The 18,256-nt window shown below is 42.0% G+C and overlaps 1 protein-coding gene across 1 annotated transcript in view; it reads right to left on the bottom strand.

The window, feature by feature from the left end:
• Positions 1–16,551, bottom strand: part of DDX10 (DEAD-box helicase 10) — a 286,527-nt gene extending 269,976 nt beyond the window's left edge. Inside the window, exons 1-6 of the mRNA XM_043481065.1 lie at positions 16,246–16,551; positions 5,662–5,722; positions 4,018–4,148; positions 2,823–2,981; positions 1,640–1,760; positions 582–771 (exon numbers count right to left, since the gene is read on the bottom strand). Of these exons, the coding sequence (XP_043337000.1) occupies positions 582–771; positions 1,640–1,760; positions 2,823–2,981; positions 4,018–4,148; positions 5,662–5,722; positions 16,246–16,431 (848 nt within the window). The 5' untranslated portion in view covers positions 16,432–16,551. The remainder of the gene's footprint in view (positions 1–581; positions 772–1,639; positions 1,761–2,822; positions 2,982–4,017; positions 4,149–5,661; positions 5,723–16,245) is intronic.
• Between the last annotated feature and the right edge of the window lie 1,705 nt (positions 16,552–18,256).

Below are 18,256 nucleotides of genomic sequence, written 5' to 3'. Positions count from 1 at the left end.
GATGACTGACAGAGACACACATATCTTACTTTCCAGTTTTAGTGAGACCAAAACAAAACAGCTGTTGCTGGAATGTTTTAAACAGAAAATATTTTGCTAAATATTAATGCATTTGATAAAATGTGCTCCATAGCACATCAGCCCTGCATAATACAGCTTAAAAAAAAAGAGATTCTAAACCAAAATAATTTTGATAAATACAGAAAGCTTTATTCATCTCCTACTGCTTTTAAGAATCACAATATTCATAAAAATATCAAAGGTTCTGAGAAGTCTTAAAGAACACTGCTTTACCTTAACTCAACATTTGCTATTTAACTATCTAGGAACACGTTTTCCCACCTCACTCCCATTTTATGGGGGAATCTGTTCCCCACACCACAATTTGGGAAATACTACGTTAGAGGTGTCACACATTTAAAGGTGCACTGAGAATTTAAATAACTTTTACCACTATATTCACTATGTTTTGCAAATTTAATCAATAACATTAAAATGCTTTCCTAAAAAAGCTAAATTCTCAATCTAAAAAGAGAACCACGATTTTGATTGCATCAAATATGATTTCAAGTAATACATACCTGTATTTTGCTTTTTCATGAACCCAAACATACTCAGGATTTTTCAAACTCAAGCGTGCAAGGTCCTTTACAGATTTGGTTTGTGTAGCTGAGAAAAGCAAAGTCTGACGTTTCTTGGGAAGGTTTTCAATAATAGCATTCATGGTGTCAGCAAAGCCCATATCCAAGATTCTATCTGCTTCATCAAGAACTAAAACGGGAAAATGCACACTGACTACAATATTTAACATACACATTAGGCTAAAACCAATATGGTATTCTGGATAGGATTCTAGAACAGAAAAAGGGAATTAGTGGGAAAACTGGTGAAATAAAAAAAGAAGTTTCAAATTATTAAATAAATGCGCCAATGTTAGGGCTTCCCAGGTGGCTCAGTGGTAAAGAATCCGCCTGCCAATGCAGGAGACACAGGAGACTCGGGTTCAATCCCTGGGGGGCGACGATCCTCTGGAGGAGGAAATGGTAACCTACTCCGGTAGTCTTGCCTGAAAAATTCCATGGACAGAGGAGCCAAGCGGGCTACAGTCTATAGGGCCACAAAGAGTCAGACACAGCTGAGAAACTCAGCAGGCACACGCACACACACGCCAACATTAGTAACTTACTTTGGCAAAGGTACCAAAGTTATAGAAGATGTTACAATGGGGAAACTGAGGGAAGGAAGGGTATAGAGGAACTGCCTGTACTATCACTGCAACTATTCTATAAAGCTAAAATCATTCCAAGACAAAAAGTTGATTTAAAAAATACACAATAGGTAACATCGTAAGTAGATAATGATTTTTATCTTTCACCTTAAAAGATAACTCTTAACAATGTCAAATACTGAGGAATCTAATTTCATATGGAATAGAGTGCTTATCTCTTTCTGACTCTTTTGACTTAAAAAAGGTCTCAGTTGTACTCTGGATTTAGAACTATATGTCAAAAAATTGCTTCGAGTTCTTTTTAAGATTTTTAATCAAAGTATTTATTCAGTAAAACATTTCTATCATTAAAATTTATGAGAGCTTGCTCCTAAGACTGAGATTATTTTCATAAAGATTCATTAGACTTACCTAACATTTGGAGATTGGTAGCATGAAAACATATTGTTTCATCCATGTGTTGAAGAAGCCGACCCGGTGTGCAAACAAGTATATTTATGTTATTGATCCTCTCAGCTTCATGCTTCAGATCCTGAAAACAGTTGTTTCCTTTGATTATAGACACATCACTGAGCAGCCTGTGTACCAAAACTATATAAGCCAGCTACATGTGGCATTTCATCATAGCAATGTGGATACTCTAGAAATAAATGTTGCTTCTCCCTTATGTTTTTACAGCCTATCCAAATTTCTGGGCCAAATAAAAGTCCGCAGTGATGATCTAAAGAACTCAGAGTTCCTCTAGATCTTAATCATATACAAGATTTTGAAGCCATGAGAAATATATGAAAGCTCTAAGTCTTTACTTCCTCCTGTGTCTGCCAGAACTGACTTAAAAACAAGGATTAAACGCATTTTTTAAATCAGAATCCAGAGACAATAAACAGGCTCTGTGATACCACTCACTGCATTTCCTGGACTGCAAAAAAGAGTTGAGTTCTCCAATTTCTAGAAAATCCTTCCTCAAAAGAAGAGCCACAGAATGTTATTTGTTAAAGCTGGGTGACAGGTACATGAGCATCTGAGGGCTTGTGATACTCATTCTTTTCTTGTGCATATCTGCATACAAATTCAAGAATTCAAGTATTTATCCTCACAACCTAGAAGGGACTGTAGCAGAAACAAGTAGCCCAGGTAAACTAAAAGAAGGAGAAGTGAAGCAGCAGGCTTTACCAGGACCTAAAATAAACACTCCTCAAAACTACCTTCTATTCACCTTCCTCTCTTCTGCTGCTGACCCAGCAATGTCCTGAATTATTCAACCTCTCAGATATTTTACTGAAAGGAACTAGTCCACATACTGAAACGGTCCCTTTCCCAATGAATATTAACAAATAGATTTTTCAGGTTAGTAGGAATTAATTAACCTCAGAGAATCTGATCAGTCCAGATACCCTGACAAAACAAACTTTCTGGACCAGCAAAACTCAAAGACTCTAGATGATAGTGACCACACCAGGATGCTACCACCTCCTGTCTAGGGGGCCAGCCTGTCTGTTTAGATGAAATCTCCCCCTCTTCCTGGCCAACTGCCACAGTGCTCCAACATAAGGCACAGAAGGAAAGAAAGAAGGACAAGGATAAAAAGACAAACCTTTCCACCGATGATGAGGCCAGCTGAAAAGTCATGATTCTTCCCTACTTTTCGGAGAACCTCAAATGTCTGATAGGCCAGTTCTCTTGTAGGTGATATAATCAGAACCCCTAGCCCATCTGTTGAGGTCCACTGCAGACGATACAAGGCTTCCAGCACCTCACAAAAGAACAAATTCACATTCAATAAGTCCTTCAGAGAGGCAGCTTTTTGACTGCCTTGCCACTCCTAATCAAAGGCAACTTTCAAGCAGAAAGCATACCGTCATGAGTCTCAATCAGAAGAAGCTGTTTGCTTTGTTTCTTCTTTTCCTTCTACTCATCAGGAGCATCCTTCCCCAAGTCACAGAGGGAAGGAACAGAAGCCCTGTGGCAACTCAGCAGCTACCAGAGACACGCCATGAGGAGACTGGCAATCACTGGAAGGTCTGCACAGCCCACAGGCCATTAAAACACATTTCAGAAAAATATTTGTCACCATTTTCTGAACAGAAACCACATTAAAATAAACTCTGTGTAACTGCCTTAGTTATACAGTGACTGAATTTTCGAGATATTGCTATAAAAAATCAGGACTTGAGAGAAAAAAGATTTTGTAACACTTGGAACCAAAAACCAAACATGATTTTTCTGAGTTGATTATTCAGCAGAAATTAAAAACTATGAGACCAACCACATAACAGATATAAGTGAATTCCTCAGAGGCTTTATTGTTTTACTGCTATAAAAGACAATGCCCTGGGAAAATCTCAATGAATGACTCAATTTCCTTAAAGTGAGCATATTTCAGCTTTATCCTCAGTAAGTGGCAAGCATAAATGCGACTTGCAGGTTTGCAAGAGAACAGAAACAGCCTTCCCCGCCACCCCACCAGGCTCACTGCAGAGCAGCACCTCTCTGACCTGCCACCCCAGAACACCCCATAACCTTCAGGAATTCAGGCTTGCGGACACATATAACAGTGTATTCCTTCAGTAAGTGATGAGTGCCCATCATGTGCGAGGTGCTATATTAGGACATGGGGAATACAACAGATAACAGGAGAGATGTGGCACCTGTCTGATAAAGCCAGCATTTTGGCCAGGGAAACCCAACACGAAACAACTCTTCACATAATTATCTATTTCTATCTAGGCACAGAATGCTTTAAAATCATGTAACCAAGGACCTGACCCAATATGAAAAAAACTACTTACTGGAACAAGAAAGGCCAAAGTCTTGCCAGATCCAGTCTTGGCAGCCCCAAGGACATCTTTACCTTGCAAAGCCAACCCAATGGTCTGCTTCTGTATCTCAGTTACCAAACGGTACTGGGCTTCTTGCAAACCTGCCAGTACAGATGGGAAGAAAATGACACTTTAGAGCATCCCTGATGCATGTGAGCATCCACAGTTCAGGGGTGCTGAACTGTGCACCCCTCACTCCCAGAATTCATATGTTGAATCCCAACCACCAGTATTTAGACTGCAACTGTATTTGAAGACAGGTGATTAAAGAGGTGATTAAGTTAAAATGAGCCCATTAGAGTGGGCCCTAATCCAATCTGAAAGAAAGGAAGAAAGAAAGTCAAGTCACTCAGTCATGTCCAACTCTTTGGGACCCCGTGGACTGTAGCCTACCAGGCTCCTCTGTCCATGGGATTCTCCAGGCAAGAATACTGGAGTGAGTTGCCATTTCCTTCTCCAGGGGATCTTCCCGACCCAGGGATCGAACCCAGGTCTCCCGCATTGCAGGCAGATGCTTTACCCTCCGAGCTACCAGGGAAGCCAATCCAATCTGACTAATGTCTTTACAAAAAGGTAAATTTTGGACACAAAAACAAACACTAGGGGTGTGAGAACACAGAGGGACAACTACTTTATGAAGCAGCAGGGGGCTGACCATCTGTACACCAAGAAGAGAGGCCTGGAACAGACGCCTCCATTATGGCCCTCGGAGGAAACCACCTCTGCCAGCACCTTGATCACAGACTTCCAGCCTCCAGAACCATGAGAAAATAAATTTCTATTGTTTAAGCCACCCAGTTTCTTCTCTTGCTTATTTTAACTAACATTTTAATTACTTGGAGGCCCTGGGACCTTGGTTTTTTACCATGGTTTCTTAGCCAGTCCAGAAAGAATGAGAATGACGAATCGGAAAACTTAATTAACACTGTTTCTTGTTACAGGTTTTCATGATATCAAAATTACTTGCCAAAGTAAGATTTTTTCCCAGGTTAAACTTTCTCTAAACTTTTTTCCATTTATAAAAAGGCATCAACCCATCAGGAGACGAATGGATAAGGAAGCTGTGGTACATATACACCATGGAATATTACTCAGCCATTAAAAAGAATTCATTTGAATCAGTTCTAATGAGATGGATGAAACTGGAGCCCATTATACAGAGTGAAGTAAGCCAGAAAGATAAAGATCATTACAGTATACTAACACATATATATGGAACTTAGAAAGATGGTAATGATAACCCTATATGCAAAACAGAAAAAGAGACACAGATGTACAGAACAGACTTTTGGACTCTGTGGGAGAAGGCAAGGGTGGGATGTTTCGAGAGAACAGCATCGAAACATGTATATTATCTAGGGTGAAACAGATCACCAGCCTAGGTTGGATGCATGAGACAAGTGCTCGGACCTGGTGCACTGGGAAGACCCAGAGGGATCGGGTAGAGAGGGAGGTGGGAGAGGGGATCGGGATGGGGAATACATGTAAATCCATGGCTGATTCATATCAATGTATGACAAAAACCACTACAATATTGTAAAGTAATTAGCCTCCAACTAATAAAAAATAAATGAAAAAAAAAAGGCATCAAGAAGTCCAACAACATGAACTTACCTTTCAGTGTTTTTTTGGACAAGGGAAAATCTGAAAATCTTGTAATTTCATTTACATTTATCTGAAAAGTAAAAAGGGACCACATTAGACAAAATAACATACTGCATAACTTGTTTTGCAACAAAACTAATTTCTGTCTAAACTGTGCTGCTTAGCTCATCCTTTGTACTATAGGAATAAATCCAAGCATCACTCTAGTTAAAAACCATCATTCCCTCTGGAAAAAATAAGCCTTGAGGAAGCTATCATCAAAAATATAACTTTGTAATCATTTCTACTTTTTAAAAAAAAAATAACTTCACTCAACGTACACACACTACTACCTTCAATATCCACGAAAACCTCTAAAATGTTAACAACACAATAAGTCATTACGTCATTTTTAGGAAGAAAATTTACTGTCAGCCCTTTCTTCAAAGAATATCAGTTTAGGATGTAAGGGCAAAATGACTATAAACCAAAGACCATGATGAGAATAGGTCTCTTTACACACTTTGGAGAATAAACTGAAATTAGGTGCAGAAATATATCTTGCTAGCACAAACCTCTCAAATCCAACCTGACAACTACTTATTTGGGGGTATACTGAGAGAGTATTGTTTAACCATAACCAGTGGAAGTGTCTGTGTCCTGATCTGAAGCCACAATAAGTAACATTTTGCCCTTTAACTTTACATTATCTAATGTTCATCACTGACATTGTTTTATTAGGATAAACCCAATTTTCTGGATTTCATTTTATTGCAGATGCTGAAAGCAGGAATTTCGCAGATATGGGAATATGTTGCCAAAATATATGATCCACAAAAGGAGAAGGCTGCATTTCTAAGGTTGATTTAGTTAAATTACACTCCAGGAAGTAAAGGGATGACACCTTGTATTTCATTTTAGTCCACATATCGTCTTTCCCAAGAGTCTAGATTCTTAATACAGTCCAGACAGGGTTATTCTCTGGCCTCAAATGATGTAACACAAATATTAACACATTGCCTTAATCCCTACAAATCATTTCGGATAACATTGGAGAGGAGGCAGAATCAGTGTATGAGCAGTAAAAGGAGAAAAGTTTATTCAAATAATATCCTGTCCTATCAAGGAACCTAAGTTAGGAGGTAATTTCCCAAACTGGACATTAGCTAAAAATCTGTTTTCAGAGCAAGTGGAACGGTTATAAGAGCTAGATGGGTAACACACTCTTTAATCCCCATCAAAGGTACAGTCCACAGGCCAAGTGGGCTACTCTTTGCAACGCACAAAGTAATGCACCGTGGTGCACATCTTTCTAAAGTTTATCAACCTCCTAGAGGGAAAGTCTGGAAGAAGGAAGCTCTTCCAGCACTCTGCCAACCATTAGAACATAAAGCTATACACAAACACATAACACACACAAAGCGGTACGCTATACACTTAGAAAGATGTCACCAAAGAAACAATAAGTTTTTACTTCACTGATGCTCTAGAACAAGGGTCAGCAAACCATGGCCCACAGACCAAATCCAATTCCTTTCCTGTTTTATAAATACAGTTATCTGGAGCACAGCTACAACCATTCATTTATATACTATGGCCCACAAAACTTAATATTCACTATTTGGCCCTTTACAGAAAAAGTCTGCCCCCCCCCCCCCCAATTCTAAAAGTGAAAGTGAAAGTCTCTCAGTCATGTCTGACTCTTTGTGACCCCATGGACTACACAGTCCATGGAATTCTTCAGGCCAGAATACTGGAGTGGGTAGTCGTTCCCTTCTCCAGGGGATCTTCCCAACCCAGGGATCGAATCCAGGTCTCCGCATTGCAGGCGGATTCTTTACCAGCTGAGCCATCAGGAAAGCTAACAGGGAAGCCCTGTTCTAGAAAACTGTCAATTACAGTCCAAAGAATACTTGGAGGCCACAGCAGAAGATGGCTATGGTTCCTACCAATAAAAAAGAAAGAGACTCTCTTTCCCCTTACCTTCATCCTTTTCTTTCCTTAGGGGGGAGAAAAAAAAAAACACTCTTAGAAAAATCATCTGTGTTCAGTCGCTCAGTCATGTCCAACTCTTTTCAACCCCATGGACCACAGCACGCCAGGACTCCTTGTCCATCACCAACTCCCAGAGTTCACTCAAACTCATGGCCATTGAGTCGGTAATGCCATCCAACCATCTCATCCTCTGTCATCCCCTTCTCCTCCTGCCTTCAGTCTTTCCCAGCATCAGGATCTTTTCAAATGAGTCAGTTCTTCATTCACATCAGGTGGCCAAAGTATTGGAGTTTCAGCTTCAACAACAGTCCTTCCAATGAACACTCAGGACTGATCTCCTTTAGAATAGACTGGTTGGATTTCCTTGCAGTCCAAGGGACTCTCAAGAGTCTTCTCCAACACCACAGTTCAAAAGCATCAATTCTTCAGCACTCAGCTTTCCTTATAGTCCAGTTCTTCAGGCACTCTGTCTATCAAATCTAATTCCTTGAATCTATTTCCCACTTCTACTGTATAATTGTAAGGGATTTGATTTAGGTCATATCTGAATGGTCTAGTGGTTTTACCTACTTTCTTCAATTTAAGTCTGAATTTGGCAAATAAGGAGTTCATGATCTGAGCCACAGTCAGCTCCTGGTCTTGTTTTTGCTGACTGTATAGAGTCAGCATCTTTGGCTTCAGCATCTTCTCCATCTTTGGCTGCAAAGAATATAATCAATCTGATTTCGGTATTGACCATCTGGTGATGTCCAGAAAAATCATACACCCTCTAAAATCTGTATCATCATTCTTTTGAAATCAGAGAACAGACATTTCAGTGATGGTACTTACTGAGAACTTCTCAGCACTGCTGGAAAAGTTAGAGGGGGCAGAGTAAGAGGAACAGGGTGGAGGTGGATATTACTTAACCCCGCTCCTTTACTTCCAAATGTCTCATTTCTCACAAAAGTGAATGATGCTTTTACATCCCAAAGCATGAGGGAAGAAAGTATTTAATACTTTCTAGAATGCTCCACCTATTGCAATCAAGAGGAAAAAAGCAATCTACTTCAAATCACACCAGACCCAACTTTGACAAAGAAAAAAAAAAAAAATAGATTAGAAAGCAGAGTTCCTATACAGCATAGCTGATTACAATAAATATCTAAATGAATCCCAGGTGCAGAGAGCTTGAGTCATTCAGCAAGTGAAAACAGTTGCTGAACTAAAATAAACAGTTCAACATTTCTCACTAAGCTTCAATCCTCAGCTCTGTATCAGCCCCTTGAGAAAACAGGCCCTACATGGTGGCCTTAGAAATAAGCCCCCCAGAGTTCCCACTGTGGAAGCAGAGATGGCTGATAAATGCCAGCTGTCACCCCTCTAGAGCCACCACTGAAAAAGTCATGCCTGCCTGGCCTGCGCCCAGTTAATGACCAAACGCCACAGAGGTACCCACTCCCGCAGGACAAGGCGCCCCTCTGAAGGGAACTTTGGTTTGAGGACACCCTGTCAGGAGAAGCTTTCTAAAAACAGCGCTGCAGCCTGAGTGCTTCCTACCCACTCCTTCTGTCCTCTCTCCTTTCCCTCCCTATTCCTAGTCCTTCTCCTTTACCTTTACACTTTCCCCCAATAAATTCCAACTCACTTAATCCCATCTGGGTATCTGCCTCTCAAAGGATCCAAGATCTAGATTATATCAACAGCCTAGCCTCTAGATCGGAGAAGGCAATGGCACCCCACTCCAGTACTCTTGCCTGGAGAATCCCAGGGATGGGGGAGCCTAGTGGGCTGCCATCTATGGGGTCGCACAGAGTTGGACACGACTGAAGCGACTTAGCAGCAGCAGCCTCTAGATCCTTTATAATTTAGATATGGTCTCTAACTGCCTCCCAGAAACTCATCACTGCTTCCAGATAAAGTTTTTAAACATAGCTTCTGTATATTATTCCTACTGTTGCTGTCACAAACTACCCAAAACAGTGACTTAAACCAACATTTATTTATTAACTTACAATTCTGCAAGTCAGAAGGCCAAAACTAGTTTCCTCAGCTAAAATCAATGTGTTGGCAGGGCTGCATTCTTTTGGGCAACTTTAGAAGAGAATCCATTTCCTTGCTTTTTCCACCTCCTAGAGGCTGCCCATATTCCTTGGCTTCTGGTCCCCTTTATAGTTTTGAAAACCCAGCCAGCAAGGCAGTCAAGTCTCTCATTTCACAGCCCCCAGACACTGACTCTCCTGCCTCCCTCCTGCATGTTTAAGGACCCCTCGATGGTTACACTGGGTCCACTTGGATAATCCAGACCAGTCAACACATTTTAAAGTCTGCAATCCTTGCCATATAACTTAATCTCAGGTCTGGGGATTAGGATGCTGACATCTCTAGGTCATTATTCTACCTGCTACAGCCTTCAAAGCCATTCAGTCTACTTGCAACTCCCTTCTTCAACCTCATCTGAGGCCACTTCTGAAACATACAACATATGCCAAGGAGTAGGTCCCCCTCAAAGAACACCACACATTTTCACATTTTTTTGTATTTCTTCATGTTGCTCCCTCCACCTACAATGTCCGTGGCCAATCTTTTCTACCTGGAGGACACATCATTCAAGAAAACCAGCTCCACTCATGGCTACCACAAACTGCTAGGCAGTCCGCGCCCTACACAAAGGCATCTGCTAAGGCTGAGGTGTGGAAGCTGAAATTCAGCCCACTTTCAGCTCCACAGGCCAGGCCTGAGGCTGCGACCACCAAGAGGAAGGGTAGCATGCCCAGAGGAAAAACCTTTCTCTCAATCGTAAGGCCAAAATGGGCTCTGCAGAGAAAAACTGAACCTTTCCCCCTAATTATACTATCCCCTTGCTCCACAGCACTGCACATATTTACTACCATTACATTTGTTAAAATGTATCAACCCCACCACACCTGCCAAGGGATACAGTTATTTTTTTTCCCCACCTATCTTTACCTATGCTTCAACAACTACCTGTCAAATTGTTTCAAATGTCTCTGAATCAAATTGTTCAGTATTTCACCAGTGAGGCTACTAAACACCACCTGTGTACTGTCCAATGCAATAAAACTGTAATGTATAAATTCTACCATCTGAGAAGCCATATGCTGAGGGTCTGCCCCTTTTTACCTACAATCTGCTCTGACTGTATCCCAGGACTGCTAACCCAGGCAACTGATTTCATACTGCATTTATTTCTTAATAAAATATTTCTAAAATTAAAAAAAAAATAAAAACAATATTTGGTGAGGAAAAAACTGCTCCTTCAACTTAGTGAAAAGACTGGGATTTAAATATTTCCATGCAAAGCAGTAAAACATGGTGATTTGGAGCCCTGGCATCAGACCTATATCTCCTGGATTAGAACTTTTTCACTTACTGTTTAACGTTGTGCCAATTATTTAGCCTTGCTGTGTCTTAAAGTTTCGTAACATATAACGGGAACAATCTCATAGGGTTGTTTGCTGTGAGGATATGGCAAGTCAACATGTATAAAAGCTTGATAAATGTTAGTAAATATTATTAAAACAAGAGATCAAAATGAGTGGATCCATGTTACCAAGCAGAATAAAGTCACCTGGAAAAGGCCAGCATGCACCAAACATCTGAACACAAAGGGCCTTCTTAAGGACAAGCACTGCGGGACCCACCTTTGGGGAGAGCAAAGGTAGTGTATCAATGGCCCAGTGGAAGAACTGACAAAGAAGTTAAAGGCAGTCATCACAGCCTGCTGATGATATAATAAAGGCATATATGAAATGCTACAGACACACAGCAGCCCTAACCATACCAGCAGAGGTCAGCAAGAAAAGTTGGTGGTAAATCTTGGAGGACAACTAGACGTCCTCAGCGTTGGAGGAATGGGACTGCTCACAGCAAGCAGTGGAAACATCAAGGAGTCTGGCCAGCTCACAAGAGCGCAGGCTGCTCGTTCACGTGTGCCTGCCACATACCACTTGGCTTACACACGTTACCTCACTTGAGCCCTACAACATTCTCAGTGGTTAACAATCTCTGTTCAATAAAGAAACTGAGACACAGGGATATTCAGAAATTTGGCTAGTCAACACTTAAACTGAGTGAGATTTAAACCAGGTCTGCCTGATCATAAGGAACTTACCCTTTCACTGGACTAGAATATGCTGACATGTTGAAGTGTTTAACTGAAAATAACTGTGAGCCAAGAAGGACTTTAATCAGGAGTAATAATGGACTGGGATTTCATCTCGGAAAGAATCATTCTAGCAGCAATATGGAGACTAGATTAGAAAGCAGTAAGATGGAAGGGACAAACCCCACCACCTGCTTTAGTAACTGAAGGTTTGCTATGCCTGTTTAAGTATTTATAAGGCCAGCTTTTGTGTTACAATGGCAGAGTTGAGTAGTTTCACCCTCACAACCTGCAAAACTAAAACCACTGACTATTCTGTCCTGCCTGCTGACCCACGTTAAAGCAATAGCTCCTGAGGTAACCCAGGCAAGGGATGACGGAGCCTGAACTAAGGCAAGCAATGGCGATGCAGAAGCACTGAGAACCCGAAGAAGCAAGGCTGATCACCAGTGTGACTAACAGAATGTGAGTGGTAAGAAGGAAGCCTCCGGGATTAATCCTAGGTTTCCAGCTCAGCAGTCTGCTTAGGCTGGGGCCAGGATGTGGTAGCTTCCCAGGTGGCGCGAGTGATAAAGAACCCACCTGCCAATACAGGAGACATAAGAGACTCAGGTTAGTTCCCTGGGTCAGGAAGATTCCCTGGAAGAGGGCATGGCAACCAATTCCAGTATTCCCGCCTGGAGAATCCGATGGACCGAGAAGTATGGCAGGCTACAGTCCATGGGGCTGCAAAGAGTCGGACATGACTGAAGCCACTTAGCACTCTGAACGTGGTAGCCTAAATAATGGTCCCCAAATATGTATCTCACACGACAAAAGTGACTTTGCACGGTGATTAAGAGCTTGTCGGGAGATTATCTGAGTAGATATCTACTCAATTATCTGAGTAGACCCTAAATGTGATCAAAGCACCCTTACCAAAAAAAGGACATAGGTACGTGTGACACAGAACAGAAGGCAGTGGGTCTGTGGAGGCAGAAATTGGACTTCCACAGCCACAGGCCAAGGAAAACAGCCACCAGAAGCTACGAAAGGCAAGAAACAGAAGTTCCCCTACAGCCTCTAGAGGGAGTGTGTCCCACTGACACCTTGATTTCAACTTGATTAAGCTATTTCAGACTTCTAGCTTCCAGAACTGTGACAGAATAAATTTCTGCTGTTTTAAGTCACCATGTTTGTGGTTAATTTGCCATGGGGGCAATACGGAAATACATACAAGACTGTGATTTTAGGAGAAAGAGATAATGAACTCAGTTTTAGATTTGTGGCATTTAAGATATTTTATGACACAGTTAAATAAAGACGTCCAGCACCACCAGGGGGGAGAAAAATGATATGAAGTCAGAATAGCTCTGGGTAGAATACAAGGAGTCACAGAAATAAGCCTTGGGATTACATGAGAGAACAGAACAGAGTAAGAAGAAAGGGATGAGGCTCTCCTCTAGAGGCAATTCCAGTCAGATGAAGAAGGGCCCAAAATGTAATCTAACAGTAATTTACCTTACAAAGGCTTCTTGAGGTACTGTGTATACAGCAGTAGTAATAAAAATATAACAGGTAATATGTGGAAAATTTATGCATCAGACATTGTGCAGCACACTTTACATGCATACTTACTAACCACTCATAACTTTCAAACTTCGGAAAGCAGTACAAGGCCGTATGTTGTTACCCTGACTATTTCTTATATGCAGAGTACATCACACGAAATGCCAGGCTAGATGAATCCCAGGCTGGAATCAAGATTGCCAGGAGAAATAACAACCTCAGATACGTAGATAATACCACTCTAGTGGTAGAAAATGAAGAGGAACTAAAGAGCCTCCTGATGAGGGTGAAAAAGGAGAGTGAAAAAGCCAACTTAAAACTCAACATTCAAAAAACTAAGATCATGGCATTCAGCACCATCACTTCATGGCAAACATGAAGGAGGAGAAAAAGTGAAAACAGTGACAGATTTTATTTTCTTGGGCTCCAAAATCACTATGGACAGTGACTGTAATCATGAATTTAAAAGACACTTGCTCCTTGGAAGGAAAGCTATGACCAACCTAGACAGCACATTAAAAAGCAGAGACATCACTTTGCCAACAACGGTCCGTCCAGTCAAAGCTATAGTTTTTCCAGTATCATGTACGGATGTGAAAGTTGGACCATAAAGAAGGCTGAGCACCAAAGAATTGATGCTTTCGAACTGTGGTGCTGGAGAAGACTCTTCAAAGTCCCTTGGACAGCAAGGAGATCAAACCAGTCAGCCCTAATGGCAGTCAACCCTAAATATTCACTGGAAGGACTGATGCTGAAGCTCCAATACTTTGGCCACCTGATGTGAAGAGCTGACTCACTGAAAAAGCCCCTGATGTTGGGAAAATTGAAGGCAAAGGAGAAGGGAGACGCAGAGGATGATTAGATGGCATTACGAACTCAATGGACATGAATTTGAGGAACCTCCAGATGATAGTGAGCTTCCAAGGTGGCTCAGATGGTAAAGAATCTGCCTGCAATGTGGGAGACCTGGGTTTGACCTGGGAAGATCCCCTGGAGGAGTGCATGGCAACCCACTCCAGTATTCTTGCCTAGAAAATCCCATAGACAAAGGAGCCTGGTGGGCTACAGTCCACGGGGTCACAAAGAGTCAGACACGACTTAGAGACTGAATAACAAGAATACCCATAACTAATGAAGGTAGATACTATTATTCCTTTTAAAGACAAGAAAAGAGAAGCAGAGTAACTTGCCCAAAGTCACTCATCAGGTGAGCCAAGGTGAGGTGCACATGCATGTTCAGTCGTGTCCGACTCTTTGCAACCCCACAGGTGAGCAAAAGCCAGAACCAAATCATCATCATAACTCAAAACCCCCAATCACACACCCAAAAATATATATATGTATACATATGTGTGTGTGTGTGTGTGTGTGTGTATATATATATATACACATAAGCCCAAAACAAACTCTAAGCTTTATCTAACCTTACTTTTGATCTAAGGGTTATTTAAAGAAAAGCTATACCAGCATGACACATGATGACTTTAATTCCAGATATGTCCCATATGTTAAATCCCTGATTACACTGCACTAAAAAGAAGCAATCACTGAAAGGCTGAGTGAGGTGGGTGAAGGCCAACAGACATAGAATTTATGGGGAAGGAAAAGAAAGGGTAGTGGTAGCCCCAGGGAGCCTGAGCAGGTAAGAGAAGTCAAGAAGTCAAAATGATAACTACAGGGATGCTCACGTGGGAACATCAAATACACTGTAGGATGGTGAAGTATCAGAAACAGACCAGGAATCCAGCTTTTCTATGGCAATTCTTGGATGGGGACATGAAACAAGTTGTTGTCCTTCAGTTGAGAAAATGAAATAAGTGTAGGAAGGATGGGTGATGTTCAGAGACACAATTCTAGCATAGTGGTTAAAAGCAAAGGCTTTGGAATCAGAGAAACATGAGTCTAGGTTCCAATGCCACACCACTTACTACATGTGAGAGCTAAAGACAAGTTTCTTATTCTCCTGGATCCTCAAGGTTCTCATCTGTAAAAGGGAAATAAGACCCAATACCTCAGATCAAGTCAAATAATTAATGTAAACCACATGGTGAGTGGCTTACAATGTGTCATTATTTACCATTAGGTTTTATTATTTTTATGAACATTGCAAAACCACTGCAGATGGTGACTGCAGTCATGAAATTAAAAGACGCTTGCTCCTTGGAAGGAAAGTCATGACCACCCTAGACAGCATGTTAAAAAGCAGAGACATTACTTTACCAACAAAAGTCTGTCCAGTCAAAGCTATGGTTTTTCCAGTAGTCATGTATGGATGTGAGAGTTGGACTATAACGTAAGTTGAGCACCGAAGAATTGATGCTTTTGAACTGTGGGGCTGGAGAAGATTCTTGAGAGTCCCTTGGACTGCGAGGAGACCCGACCAGTCCATCCTAAAGAAAATCAGTCCTGAATATTCATTGGAAGGACTGATGCTGAAGCTGAAACTCCAATACTTTGGCCACCTGATGCGAAGAACTGACTCATCTGAAAAGACCCTGATGCTGGGAAAGACTGAAGGCAGGAGGAGAAGGGGACGACAGAGGATGAGATGGTTGGATGGCATCACCGACTCAATGGCCATGAGTTTGAATAAACTCCGGGAGTTGGTGATGGACAGGGAGGCCTAGCGTGCTGCAGTAGTCCCTGGGGTCGCAAAGAGTCGGACACGACTGAGCGACTGAACTGAACTGATAACTATTACAGCAATTAATCTCCCCATGCTTAAGCACTACTATATTTTCCCCATTTTATAAAACCGCTGTAGTGAGCCAGAGGGCGGCCTGGTCGGTCAGGAGGCCTGGGCTTGGCACCCAGCAGACCACCTGTGGCCTCAACAGGGTCCCCGGGGGCACCTCTCATCCCACCCCCTTCTCCTGCTCCCCAGTGCCCGGTCGGCCCGCTCGCCCGTGCGGCCCAGTGCGGCAGGAAGATGCGGCCCCGCGCCCCCTCCCCGGCGCCTGTCTTACCTTCTCGTAATTCTCCATGAGGCGGCTGATAACCTCGCGTTCGACCTGCCACTCGGGTTTCTTCTGCTGCTTCCTCATCTGCTTCTTTTGGCTCTGCTTGTGGCTGTGTTTCTTCTTCCAACGATTGAAGCTCCGCACCGGGTCGGGCCGGGCTCCCGTAGCCCGAGAGTCCGCTGTTTTTCCCATCGCGGCGGCGGCGGCGACAGCCCACACCTCGGTGAGACTCGAGACCCCTCTGGCCAAGCGCGGAGATAACGCACTGAGAGGACGCGGAACCAGCGTGGGGCGAGAGGACGACTGCGCAGGCGCGAAACCAGGAGCCAGCCCCCGGGCTTTTAAAACCGGGGCACGCGCGGTCCACGACCAGGGAAAACTGGATGGTGATTGGCGACTTGGAATTCGCGGGGCGGAGCGAATCAGTCTCGGGTGGAAGTGGAGGCGGGGCAATCTGAGGAAGAGGGCGGGGCTGAGTGGCTCCTAAAGCATGCCGTCGCTTTAAATAGGCGCAAGAGCCCAGCTTGCTGTTACTATGGTGACGTCATGCAACTTAACACTTAAAAGGCTTTTACTTTGCCCTGTCTTTTCTTTGGCAAATCGCAGGCTGACACACACCCCCCAACCCCCAGTATACACACACACAAAATCGGTGAATTAGAATTGTGATCCTCGTTTTGCACGTTTCAGCCCAAGGAGCGGAATGATTTGCTGTTGTGTTAATTATTTGTTGTTGTTTTTAAATATTTTACCCTCTAAGTATAGAGTCAATGGGGCTTCCCAGGTGGCTCAGTGGTAAAGAATAAACCTAGGAGATGCAAGTTCACTCCCTGGGTAGGAAAGGTCCCCTGAAGTAGAAAAGGCAGCCCACTCCAGTATTCTTGCCCGAAAAATCCCATAGGCAGAGGAGCTCGGCGGGCTACAGTCCCTGGGGTCTCAGAGTCCGACAAGACTGAACGAGCGAGCACGCACATTGTCTTTATTCCACAGCACTAATAGTTGCATGTATGCTTTTGAAATCCAACTTCAATTTTGAATGTTTAACATTTTGCTGACATACATTTTCATTCTCTTTATCATTTCTTGAAACGTGATAAATACCAATCTTTGCACCCATTTGCATTTTTTTCATTCATTGATAGTTTTTAATAAGAACAAATTCCTTCAGGATACAATAAACAGAATCTAGTAAGTTTTCACTGTTTTAGGAAGTTTCTATTTTTTAAAAAGTTTCCAAAACTTCCATCTGTGCTGCTTTTTATTTTTATTTTTTAATATGTATTTATTTGGCTGTGTTGGGTCTTCATTGCAATAAAAAGCTTAAGAGCTTTGTATTTTATCTCAAATGTGTAAAAGTTTGAAAGAATATATACCCCAAAAAACTGCTAAATTTCAACATTGACTATTTTTGCCTAATGACATTTTATGAGAACAAGGAAACATGTACTGTTACATAATCATCTAACTGCTAAATTATTGTTATAAAATATGTACTTTGGGGATCTTGACTGCAGAATCACAGGATTCCCCCCACACTTTTTTTAAACAAATCTGAGGTTTAACAAATAACAAATGTTGGCAAGAATGTAGGAAAAAGGGAACCCTCATACAGTGTTGGTGGCAATGTAAATTGGTGCAGCTGGGAAACATTATGGAGGTTTCTCTAAAAACTAAAAATGGAACGATCATAGGACCCAGCAATTCCACTTCTGGGTATGTATCTGGAAAAAAGAAAAAACATTAGTTCAAAAAGATACATGCACCCCAATGTTCATAGCAGCATCATTCACAGTTGTCAAGATATGGCAGCAACCTAAATATCCATCAAGAGATGAATGAATAAACAAGTGGTAGTGTACATATATACATATACATATATATACATACACACACATATGTGTATATGATGGAATATACATATACAATGTGTATCCCATCCATATACAATGGAATATTACTCAGCCATAAAGAATGAAATTTTGCCATTTGCAGCAGCATGGATGGACTTGGAGCACAT

This window comes from Cervus canadensis, chromosome 11 (assembly GCF_019320065.1).
Source record: "Cervus canadensis isolate Bull #8, Minnesota chromosome 11, ASM1932006v1, whole genome shotgun sequence".
Taxonomy (NCBI): Eukaryota; Metazoa; Chordata; class Mammalia; order Artiodactyla; family Cervidae; genus Cervus; species Cervus canadensis.
Note: the sequence above shows the minus strand (reverse complement) of the source record. Positions and strands in the feature narration are given on the sequence as shown.